Consider the following 13,229-nt stretch of genomic DNA (forward strand, 5'->3'; position numbering starts at 1 on the left):
TTTAGGCCTAAATGGTTGTCAGATGAACTAATGAGACATGTGGCGGAGAAGAAAAATGCATGGGATACATACAAATTAATGGGTGACATGGAAGCCTATCATAGATATAAGTTGGTCTGTAACCAAGTCACAAAGGAGATTAGGCAGGCAAAGGCAGACTACGAAAAATCCTTGGCAAAGGATGCAAAGAAAAACAGAAAAGAGTTCTTTACCTATTTAAACTCAAGAAGGAAAGGGATGAATCATATTGGGCCACTGGATATTGATGGTTCAACAGTTGAAGATCCTGCTCAGGTGGCTAACAATCTAAACGAGTATTTTGCATCTACATTCACGCATCAGGAGCTATTCAGGAAGGAGAATGATGTAGGTAAAGTAAACATTGGCAGTGAGCTGGATGATTTTGTAATAACTGAGAGGAAAGTGGAGGAGAGATTGTTGAGGATAAACATAAAAAAGGCACCTGGGGTGGTTGGGATCTATCCAGTTATATTAAAGGAGGCAGCAAAGGAAGTAAGCAAACCCCTAGCCATAATTATGAGAGCTTCTTTGGACTCAGGGGAGGTACCCATAGACTGGAGATGTGCAAATGTAACCCCAATTCACAAAGGAGGATCAAAGGCTGACACAAGTAATTATAGACCTGTTAGTTTAACTTCTGTTCCAGGTAAATTAATGGAGGCACTCGTTAAAGAAGCACTGCAGGATCATCTAGACAAGAATTCAGTTATAGCTCAGACGCAGCATGGTTTTGTTAAGGGCAGGTCTTGCCTGACCAGTTTGATTGGATACTATGATGTAGTCACAAAAAAGTGGATGCAGGGAATAACTTTGATATTATATATTTGGATCTTAGAAAGGCTTTTGATACTGTTGCACATGGAAGACTGCTGCACAAATTGGAGCAGTGTGGCACTGGAGGCAAATTGCTGCTATGGATAAGGGGATGGTTGAGTGGCAGAAGACAGAGAGTGGTAATCAATGGACACTGCTCAACGTAGACTAATGTTATTAGTGGAGTTCCTCAGGGTTCACTGTTGGGTCCGTTGTTGTTTTCGGTGTTTATGAATGATATTGATGATGGGATATCAAGTTTAATGTCCAAGTTTGCAGATGATACAAAGGTTGACAGGGTTGTTAAGGACACCACTGATGCTATGCTGTTGCAACAGGATCTGGAAAGGTTGAACAGATGGGCTGAGAGGTGGCAAATGAAGTTTAACATTGACAAATGTAAAGTACTACACATGGGAAACAGTAACCCCAGAGCAACGTATAAACTGTGCGGTACTACACTGACAGTGGGGGAGAATAAAAAGGACATGGGAGTAATTGTGCAGGCAGATATGAAGTTCTCTGAGCAATGCAGACGAGCTGCAAGAGTAGCTCATGGTGTCTTGTCAATGATATACAGGAATTTTTCTAGCAGGGATAAGGAGGTGATTATTCCCTTGTATAAGGCAATGGTTAGGCCACATCTTGAGTACTGTATACAGGTCTGGAGACCTCATTTCAAGAAGGATGTAGAGCTGCTGGAATGGGTACAGAGAAGGACAACAAGATTAGTGAATGGAACAAAGGGTTGCTCTTACGAAGAAAGGCTTAAGTTTTGCAAATTACAGAGTCTGGAGACTAGGCACCGGCGTGGTGATCTGATAGAGGTGTATAAGGCTTTGAATGGTTTGAGCATGCTCAATGCCAATGGGATTCTTCATCTTGCTCAGAATAATCAGCTCAGAGGGCATAAATTCAAACTGAGGAAGGACGGATGTCGGATAGATGTGCGGAAATTTGCCTTTGGCCAGCGGGTGGTTGGTTGGTGGAACCGACTTCCATCACTTGTTGTTGAAGTTGATAGCCTAAACAAATTTAAGGCTCAACTGGACAGGTATTTCGAGCAAACGGAGGGGTGAAATGGGAGTGGTGTGTTTTTTTTTTTTTTTTTTTGGCTGATGCTGAATAAGCTTGCTTTCTTGCATCATATGCCTCTACTAATGCTAATGCTAAAGTACAGGTCACAGTTGAAAAAAAGCCATGAATTAGGGTTGAATCTGAAAATGTCAGCAATTCTGCCCAGACATGAGAGGAGAGAGTACATGATGAGAGCCTTGTCAATCAATTCGGTCCTGGAAAAACTGTGCAAGGCTCAAGGGGTAGAATTTTTTTTCAGCCTGGTCTGTATTTGTTAACAGGAAAGACTGCTTCTACAGGGATGGGATACACTTAAATAGAAAGGGTGCAAGAAAATTTGCTGAGCTATCGAGGCAGTGTTAGGTGGGTTGGAAAACTGCTAGCTTGGGAGGATACAAGGACTAATAGATTAACAGTAGACAGTGGCAGAGGTGAAAGTGATTCTTGCACTGCTACTATTGGAAGGAGCAGAAGCCTGGAAAACAAGATGCAGAGTATTTCACAGACTGCTGGAAATCATAGCGATACAAGTAAACACATCAGTTGTGTTAGGGTAGCTAAGAATAGGAACAGGTGCATTTATACTTGCATGTACACCAGTGCTAGGAGTTTGGTAAATAAATTTGATGAATTTGAAGTATTGCTCAGAACATCAAAGACAGATATTGTTGGGATATCGGACACATGGTGTAACACAGATATAAGGAATGCAGAACTGTAATTTGGGGAGTACAATGTGTACAGGAAGGATAGACAAGATAGAAAGGGAGGAGGGGTTATACTATTAGTTAAGAAACACATAAAATCCAAGAAAGTGAAGCCAGTCGACATCGCTTGGACAGTGCAGTGTCGAGTCAGTTTGGTGTGACATAAGCATTGGCAGATCAAAATTGAAAGTAGGAGTGTGTTATAGGCGTGTCATTACGCCTATATCACACTCCTACTTTGACTCTGATGAGTATAATAAGGAACTGTACAGGGAAATAGAGTGGGCCAGTAAATCAGAGAATCTTATAATGGGGGATTTTAATTTCTCAGATATTGTCTGGAATTTGTGGGTTGGTCACTCACACAATAGCAAGGCTTTTGTGGATTTATTGGATGATTGTTTTCTATATCAGCATGTTCGGGAGGCAAACAGAGGGAGTAATACTCTTGATTTGATTATCAGTAGTGACTCTTCATGCATTAAGAATCTGCAGATAGAGGTTTTTTCGTAAAGGTGACTACGGTGGTCTGAGACAGTATTTAAATTCTATACGGTGGGACCAACTGATGATGTTACCAACAGCAAATTCAAAATGGGAAGCAGTCAAAGAAATTATCTTGGAAGCTACTAGGCTTTACATACCAACTAAAAAATATTGTTCAATGTTTAGGCCTAAATGGATGTCAGATGAATTAATGAGACATGTGGCAGAGAAGAAGGAAAATTCATGGGATACATATAAATTAATGGGTGACATGGAAGCCTGTGATAGATATAAGCTGATCTGTGAACAAGTCAAAAAGGAGATTAGGCACGCAAATGCAGATTATGAGAAATCCTTGGAAAAGAATGCAAACAAAAACAACAAACAGTTCTTTACCTATGTAAACTCTAGAAGCAAAGGGATGAATCAGATTGGTCCACTGTATATTGATGGTTCAACTTTTGATGATCCTGCTCAGGTAGCTAACAAACTAAATGAGTATTTTGCATCTACATTCACACATGAGGAGTTATTCAGGAAGAGGAATACCAGAGGTGTGTTAAACTCTAGCAGTGAGCTAGATAATTTTGTAACAGGATCTAGAAAAGTTGAGCAGATGGGCTGAGATTTAGTAGTAGTAGTAGTTGTTGTAGTAATAGTGGCATGTGATGCAAGAAAGCAAATGAGCTTATGCAGCATCAGCCAAAAAAAAAATCACACCATTCCCTCCAAATGCCTGTCCCGTTTCTCCTTAAATTTATTCAACCTATCAACTTCCACAACGACAGATGGAAGTTTGTTCCAGCATTTAACCACCCGCTGGCTAAAGGCAAATTTCCGCACATCTATTCTACATCTGTCCTTTCTTAATTTGAATTTATGCCCCCTTAGGTTCGTAATCTGAACAAGTGGAAGGATCCCATCAGAATTCAGCATGCTGAACCCATTCAAGGCCTTATACACCTCAATCAGATCACCGCACAGGTGCCTAGTCTCCAGCCACTGCAATTTGCAGAACTTAAGCCTCTCTTGATAAGAGGATCCCTTCATTCCCCTCACCAATCTTGTTGCCCTTTCTGTTCATGCTCAAGTAAATCTATATCCTTCCTAAAATGAGGCCTCCAGACCTGTACGCGATTACTCATGGCGTGGCCTGACCATTGCCTTATACAGAGGGATAATCACCTCCTTTTCCCTGCTAGCAAAATTCCTATATATCATTGACAAAACCCCATGACCTGCCCTGGCAGCCTGTCTGCATTGCTCAGAAAACTTCATATCTGACTGCACAATTACTCCCAGGTCTTTTTCATTTTCTACCACCTTAAGTGTAGTACCACACAGTTGGTACGTTTCTCTGGGGTTACTTCTACCCATATGCAGTACTTTGCATTTGTCAAGGTTAAACTTCAGTTGCCACTTCTTAGGCCATCTGCCCAAATTATCTAGATCCTGTTGCAGTAGCACACTGCCATTACTGTCATTAACAACTCTGCCAACCTTTGTATCATCTGCAAACTTTGACACTAAGCCTGATATACCTTCATCAATATCATTGATAAATATACAAAACAACAGTGGACCCAACACCGAACTCTGTGGGACTCCACTAATAACATTAGTCCAAGACGAGCAGCACCCATTCATTACCACCGTCTGTCTTCTCGCACTTAACCATCCTTTTATCCATTGTAGCAACTTACCCTTAATACCATTCTGCTCCAATTTGTACAATAGTCTTCCATGCGCAATGGTGTCAAAAGCTTTCCTGAAAGCCAAATATATGATATCAAAATTATTTTTTGCATCCAGTTTCTTTGTAACCACATCATAATATCCTATCAAATTTGTCAGACAAGACTTTCCCTTAACAAACCCATGCTGTGTCTGAATTATTGCTGCAGTCTTGTCTAGATGATCCGGCAATGCATCTTTTACCAGTGACTCCATTATTTTACTCGGAACAGAAGTTAAACTAACTGGTCTGTAAATACTCGTGTCACCCTTCGATCCCCCTTTGTGAATTGGGGATACATTTGCACATCTCCAGTCCGTGGGAACCTCCCCTGAGTCCAAGGATGCTCTCATAATTATGGCTAAGGGTTTGCTTAGTTGCTTTGCCGCCTCCTTTAATATAACTGGATAGATCCCATCCACCCCAGGTGCTTTTCTTACGTTTAACTTCAACAGTTTCTCTTCCACTTTGCTCTCAGTTATTACAAAATCATTAAGTATCCTGCTACAATTTGATAACCTTCTGCCATGGCAAATGAAGTTTAACATTGACAAATGTAAAGTACTACATATGGGAAGCAGCAACCCCAGGGTGACATATCAACTCTGTGGTACTACACTGACAGTAGTAGAGAATGAAAAGGACCTGGGGGTAATTGTGCAGGCAGATATGAATTTTTCTGAGCAGTGCAGACCATCTGCAAGAGTAGCTCATAGTGTCTTGTCAATGATATACAGGAATTTTTCTAGCAGGGATAAAGAGGTGATTATCCCCTTATATACGACAATGGTCAGGCCACACCTTGAGTACTGTATACAAGTCTGGAGGCCTTAGTTTAAGAAGGATGTAAAACTGTTGGGACGAGTACAGAGAAGGGCAACAAGATTAGTGAATGGAACAAAGGGTTTCTCTTACGAATAAATTCTTAAATTTTGCAAATTACAGTGTCTGGACACTAGGCACCTGTGATATCTGATTGAGGTGTATAAAGCCTTGAATGGTTTGAGCATGCTCAATGCTGATGGAATTCTTCCTCTTGCTCAGAATAATCATTTGAGAGGGCATAAATTCAAATTGAGAAGAGGCAGATGTAGGATAGATGTGCGGAAGTTTGCCTTTAGTCAGGGTTGGTTGGTTGGTGGAACAGACCTCAATCCTTTTTTGTGAAAGTTGATAGCCTAAATAAATTAAAGGCTGAGCTGGACATGTTTCTTGCATCATATGCCTCTACTAATGCTAATGCTAGTCTGATTCATCCCCTTCCTTCTAAAGTGTACATAAGTAAAGAACTCTTTGCTGTTTTTCTTTGCATCCTTTGCCAAAGATTTCTCGTAACCTGCCTTTGATTTCTCGTAACCTGCCGTAATGCTTCTGTGTCACCTGTTATTTTATATGTATCCCATGAATTTTTTCTTCCCTGTGACATGTCTAATTAGTTCATCTGACATCCATTTAGGCCTAAATCTGGAACAATATTTCTTAGTTGGTGTGAAAAGCCTAAGCTGACCTTGGCTAGCCAGGTGGGTAAAGTGCCTGCCTGGCAATCCAAAGGTCGCAGATTTGAATCCCACCTCGGGCTTGGATCAAAGTACTGCAAAAACCTTGGGAGGTGCATTATGGCCACAGAAGCCAATGCACCAACTACCAAAAAAAAAAAAAAGTGAAAAGTCTAGTAGCTTCCAAGATTAATACCTTGAATGCTTCCCATTTTGAATTTGCTGTTGGTAACATCTTCAGTTGGTCCCACCGTACAGAATTTTAATACTGTCTCAGACCACCGTCATCTTTACGAAAGCAAAAACCCTTCCCTTTACCCTTGATGGTAGTTACCTCTTTGAGTAAATCCCACTTCAGCACACTGCGATCACTGCCACCTGGTGGTTCCTTTATCTGCAGATTCTTAATGCATGAAGGATCACTACTGATAATCCGATCAAGAGTATTACTCCCTCTTGTTGCCTCCCGAACATGCTGCCGGAGAAAACAATCATCCACTAAATCCACAAAATCCTTGCTAGTGTGTGAGTGACCAACCCACAAATTCCAGTCGATCTCTGGGAAATTAAAATCCTCCATTATAAGACACTTATTTACTGGCCCACTCTATTTCCCTGTACAGTTCCTTATTATACTCATCAGAGTCATTAGGCCTATAACACACTCCTACTTTCAATTTTGATCTCCCAATGCTTGTCACACCAAACAGACTCAACCATTGCATTGTCCACCAACATCAATTGGATGCACTTCCTTAGATTTTATGTGTTTTTTAACTAACAGCATAACCCCTCCTCCCTTCCTGTCCTGTCTATCCTTTCTGAACACATTGTACTCCCCAAATTCCAATTCTGCACTACTTATGTCTGTGTGACACCACGTCTCTGATATCCCAACAATATCTGTCTTTGATGTCTTGACTAGCACTTCAAGCTCATAGAATTTATTAACTATACTCCTAGCATTGGTGTACATGCAAGCATACATGCATCTGTTTCTACTCTTAGTTACTCTAATATAGCCCATGTATTTACTTGTTCCACTATAGCATCTTGATCTTCAATAATCCAGTCAAGTCTCTTGTGAACTATCTTTTCTATTATCTTTCCTAAACAACTGGTCAAAGATATTGGACAATAACTGGTGGGGGAGGAAGCATCTTTCCCCCTTTTTGCTATGGCTACCACAACTGACTGATGCCAGGTATCAGGATAAACATTCTCCTGAAAGATTCTGTTGTAAAATTTCAGTAGTGTAAATTTTGAGTTTGAGTTGAGGTGACGAAGCATTATGTAGAAAATGCCATCTGGTCCAGCAGAACTATTTCGAGAATTCCGCAGAGCTTCAATGAGTTCATTAATAGTGAATGGAAGGTTATAAGAATAAGACTGGTTTGTAACAAAGTTAATTTTATATTTTTCCACAGACATTTTTTTGTGTCTAAATGAGTCTTCATAAGACAGATGATGAAGTGGCTATGAAAGTATCTGCTAATGCCTCTGCAATATCAGTTGGAAAAGAAATATCCATTCCTTTCCAGGACAGGATTGGGGCCTTGATTTGTTGACAATTTCCACTGAGGATACAGATCTTTCTAGGGTCAGTGTTTCTGGAGAGGGTAGAAGTGAATTGAATCCACACATTCTGTTTTGCTTTTCTATGAATTTGATGTGCTTCAGCTTTCAGTTGTTTATAATTTATAAGGTTCCCCATTGTAGCATTTCAGCAAAAAAATGTTCCAAGCTTTATTTTGTTTTCTTTGCAAACTCATATTGGGTGGGAAGTATACTGAAAATAAAAGGAAACTAAGTCTATTATATTTTGACAGTATCTTAAAGTGGACAGTTATAAAGCACACACTAATGCATTTGCACTCCCACCATTTATTGTCCTACTCGCACCTGACTTTTTTGGGGGAATGTTGGAAAGCAGAGTTCATCGGTAATATCTAGCCATGATTTGAAATTTTAAAATTAAAATCTGGGAAGAGACTACTATTCTCTAACAGATGCTGGAAATGGAAATATCTAGTGCTAGATGATGTGTGGCAGAGTATGCATGTGAGGCAGGGTGTACAGCTCAAGGAGGAAAACTTAATCATCTGTTTTCAAGACATATGGTTAGAATAGCTTATATTTTCCAGTAATGTTTCTATATTACATTAAAAGAATATACTTCTGTAAATAGACAGTTTAAAAATATTAAACAAATAGCAGGAAACAAAACTCCAAATTCTCTCCTTTTGATATCAGACACCTACATTTGACTACAAGTACATTATGCCTAGTTTCATTTAAAAATTTAAATTATAAACTACACCTTTTCACCTCCTATCACACCCTATAGTAACTCAGCATTATGATTATATATGTAACAAGATATGAACTACTAATTTTGTGAGATGTCTATCTAAGCGATTTAGTCACTTACCCATTGTGAAATTCAACTGGAAGTATTCTACTCCACAACGGTATACTCTCCCCTGATTTCCGCTTGTGAAAAAGTGTTCCTTCCCATTCCTGGAAAAACAATATACATAGCAGCTGTTTTTATAGTAGAGGATAAAAAGTTAAGCTTGTATAATAATGCAATAAAGAATAGCCAGAAAAAATCTACCTATGCATTAATAATATAATTTTATATTATAAAATTACACCTTTTTAATCCTTTCTTTCCATTAAAGAAAGGGGAAGCTCTCTCCTTTTCAGGTAAAATATGCATAGGGCCTGTTTACAGGGGAGCAAAAATGAAAATTTTTGCTTCACTGTTAGCAGGCTATACTGAATAATAATGTTTGGAGACTAAAACATATCATTAAACAAAAAGTAAATCTTCATAAATTATTATCTTATTAAAATTAACTGTTACCATACTCATATTAGTATATAGTCCTGTAAAGAAGTTGCATCTTCACATGATTGTTATTGTAATTTTGCATGACAAATTTTAACCTTTAGCTTTAATTGACAGAAAAAAAAACTCTTTAATCAATAGAAAAAAATTAATAACTTTTAGAAAAAACATACCTTATACAACAATTAAGCATAAATTCTGTAATTTCTGTAGACAATTAAGCATAAAATAAATCAAATTTCTGTAGCAGACACATCAACCAGTGGTAGAGAAATTTATATCATGGCTTATTTATGTCATGGTAAGTCCAGTGCATGCTAGCAGTGGGGAAGATGGATTGCAAAGTAGCAACACATACGACATACCCAATATTCTTCCTGATGAGGTAGAACATGCATTGAAGAAAATGAAGAATCAGAAAGCCCCGGGGGAAGATGAAGTTACTGTAGAGTTGTTAAAATTGGGAGGAAGAGACATAACACAAAAACTGGCAAGGCTCTTCACAAAGTGCATTCGAAAAGGTGTGACGCCTAAACAGTGGAATAATGCAATCATAGTTTTGTTGCATAAGAAAGGAGATAAATTAGAAATTGGAAATTATAGACCAATTAGCTTGTTATCCCACATCTACAAGTTGTTCACAAGGGTCATTACTAACAGATTAGAAAGAATACTTGATGAGAATCAACCGAAAGAGCAAGCTGGCTTTAGGACAGGATTCTCAACTATGGATCACCTTCACATAATATCACAGCTAATGGAGAAAGCAAATGAATATAAAACACCATTATGCCTGGCATTTGTGGATTATGAAAAGCCATTTGACTCTATAAAGCATAAGGCAATGTTTCGGGCACTAGAAAGACAAGGCATAGATACCCCACATATTATGATTTTGAAGAAGATATATGAGAGTGCTACCTCCTTTATTAGACTAGACAAAGACAATAGGAAATTTAAAATTGAGAAAGGAGTTCGACAAGGAGACACAATATCTCCGAAGCTGTTTACTGCTGCCCTTGAGGAAGCTTTCAGAAGATTAGACTGGTCGCAGAAAGGAGTCGATGTGAATGGAGAGTACCTAAACCATGTACGATTTGCAGATGACATTGTGGTCATAAGCCACGATCCCAAAGAATTGGAGGAAAATCTTAATCAGTTATGCACAGTTAGTAAGTATTTAGGACTAAAGATGAATATGGAGTAATGATGAAAAAGTATGCCACAGAAAGGGAAATAATGATTGAAGGAGCAGTAATTGAAAAGGTGGAATCATATACTTATCTGGGACAAGTCATTAGCTGTAATAATGATAAATGGCTGGAAGTCAAGAGAAGAATAAATTTTGGATGGATAGCATTCAGGAAATGTAGTCACATACTGAAGAGCAATATCCCAGTTTGTCTGAAACGTAAAATAATGAACCAATGTATACTCCCCACCATGACTTATGGAAGTGAAACTTGGGCACTCACCAAAAGAATGGAAGAGGAGCTGAGAACTACACAGCAAAGAATGGAATGAATTATATTGGGAATCAGGCTGTTAGATAAGAAGAGAAACACATGGATTAGGCAGCAAACTCAATTAAAGGACATTCTTATCAAAACTAAAGAACTAAAATGGTCTTGGGCAGGACACATAGCTCGAAGACATGACGACAGATGGACTAAAAAAATAACAGAATGGTACCCAAGAGGAGCTAGAAGAAATCCTGGAAGACAAAGGCAGAGATGGATAGATGAAATTCAGGAGTTTGTGGGTAGTAAATGGATGGCCAGTGCTCAAAACAGAAGGAACTGGAAAGTTGCTGGAGAGGCCTTCATCCTGCAGTGGATTGAAAATGATGATGATGATGAAGTCCAGTGCAACTGTTCTAAGTAAAATGATAATTCTAACAATTTCAATGGTTCCAAGAAAATTATAATTCCAACAGTTTCAACTTCCAGATAAATGACAATTGTCCACTTCCAAAACTATTGGAATAAAACAAATGCTTTTTGAAACTTTCAGTACTTTATTCTAAATTTAAGAATAAAGTACTGAAAGTTTCATCCATTTCTTGAACCAAAAATTAATGTACATAAGTATTTTGGGGAGGGTCCTGTCAGCTCCTATACCTGCTGGGCTAATATATTGCAGTCTTTCTGAAATTTAATACAATTTAAAAATTGTTAACCTCTACAGAAACCCCTGGCACCACCATGCCGTGACGGGAACTAATTGTATGTCTATGATTGCAATTAAAATAATTTTTTTTTTAACATATAATGTAATATCAGAATTTACAATAAATTCAGTTTGGTCTTCTTCCAGTAAAATTTTGCTTGTTATGAATATGAAATAAATTTTCATTTTTTTTTTGCACAATTTATAAAAATCAAATTTCTGACAAAAAAAAACAGAAAGATATAATGCAAGTAACAGATGAATTTCTAAAAACCCATAAAGAGGTGTCTAGGTTTAATTGGATATTACTAAGCATCTCTATTTTAACTGCATACAAGTTTTGTTCCCTGGTTCGAACAATCTGTCAACATAAAGATACAAATAGGCATTATGATTTATTAAATTTATCAAAATGCGTTCACACACACACACACACACACACACACACACACACACACACACACACACACACACACACACACACAGAGAGAGAGAGAGAGAGAGAGAGAGAGAGAGAGAGAGAGAGAGAGAGAGAGAGAGAGAGAGAGAGAGAGAGAGAGAGAGAGAGAGAGAGAGAGAGAATAGCTGTATAAATGAATAGAGAAGAGCCAGTAAATCAGATTGTCTCATAATGGGAAAATTTAACTTATATGAGATATTGACTAGAATTTATGGGTTGCTCACTCTCAGAATAGTAGTAGGATTTTATAGATTTATTGGGTGACTGTTTTCTACAGCAATGGCCTCAGTAGCTGAGTGGTCAGGAGTGGGAGTGCAGTAGCACACGCTCTTTGAGTAGACCGGGGGTTCAATCCCCTGACTGCTAAATACAGTCGATCTGCCAATCCACACTGGACCAGCGTGACAGATTATGGTCCATTTCCCTCAGCATGAATTTTTGAGGAGATTTCCATCCTGCAGTGGGTTAATAATGTTTTTTTTTTTTTTTTTTCTACAGCAGCATATTGGAGATGCAAAAATGCAAAAAGAGAAAACAATACAGTTATAACAGCATACTGATGTGGGATTTCCTTAAAGATGTAACTATCATCAGATATAAAGGGAAGAGTTTTTGCTTTCGTAAAGGTGACTACAGTGGTCTGAGGTGGTTTTTAAAGTCTATACAGTGGCACAAACTAATAATGTTAATAAACAGCAAATTCTAATGGTAAGCTTACCATTTAAAATTTGGAAGCTACTAGGCTTTTCATACCGACTAAGAAATACTGTTCAAGATTTATGCCTAAATGGATGTCAGATGAACTAATGAGACTCGTGGCACAGAAGAAAAAAAAAACATGGGATTCATATAAATTATCAGGGAACACAGAAGCCTATGGTAGATATAAGATAGTGTGTAATCAAGTCACAAAGAAGGTTAGACAAGCAAAGGAAGATTATGAGAAGCCTTTGGCAAAAGATGCATCCAGCTTCTTTACTTAAACTTTAGAATGAAGGGAATGATTCAGGTTGGTCCACTTGATATTGATGATCCTGCTCAAGTAGCTGAAAAAAAAGAATAAGTATTTTGCCTATACATTCACACATGAGAAATTCTGTAGGGAAGTGGAGGCCAGAAATTTATGAGACTTTAACAGGGAGCTGCTAAATGATTTTGTAATAATTGAGAGCAAAGTGGAGGAGAAATTGTTGAAGTTAAACATAAGAAAGGCACCTGGGGTCGGTGGGATCTGTCCAGTAATATTAAAGGAGGCAGCAAAGAAAGTAAACAAACCCTTAGCTTAATTATGAGAGCATCCTTGGATTTAGTGGAGGTTCCCATGGAGTTGTGCAAATCTATCCCAAATTCACAAAGAAGGATAAAAGAGTGACACAAGTAATTTCAGACTTGTTAGTTTAACTTCTGTTCC

General features: G+C 38.3%; 1 protein-coding gene across 2 annotated transcripts in view; it reads right to left on the reverse strand.

Annotated features, from left to right (window-relative positions):
• LOC150089304 (high affinity cAMP-specific and IBMX-insensitive 3',5'-cyclic phosphodiesterase 8B-like) overlaps nt 1–13,229 on the reverse strand; it is a 764,745-nt gene that overhangs the window by 282,029 nt on the left and 469,487 nt on the right. For both annotated transcript variants that reach the window (XM_090388973.1, XM_090388965.1), the window contains exon 8: nt 8,767–8,855. In XM_090388973.1, coding sequence (XP_090245099.1) covers nt 8,767–8,855 — 89 coding nt within the window. The remainder of the gene's footprint in view (nt 1–8,766; nt 8,856–13,229) is intronic.

Source organism: Mastigoproctus giganteus, chromosome 2 (genome assembly GCF_048544385.1).
Source record: "Mastigoproctus giganteus isolate SK-2022 chromosome 2, ASM4854438v1, whole genome shotgun sequence".
NCBI lineage: Eukaryota > Metazoa > Arthropoda > Arachnida > Uropygi > Thelyphonidae > Mastigoproctus > Mastigoproctus giganteus.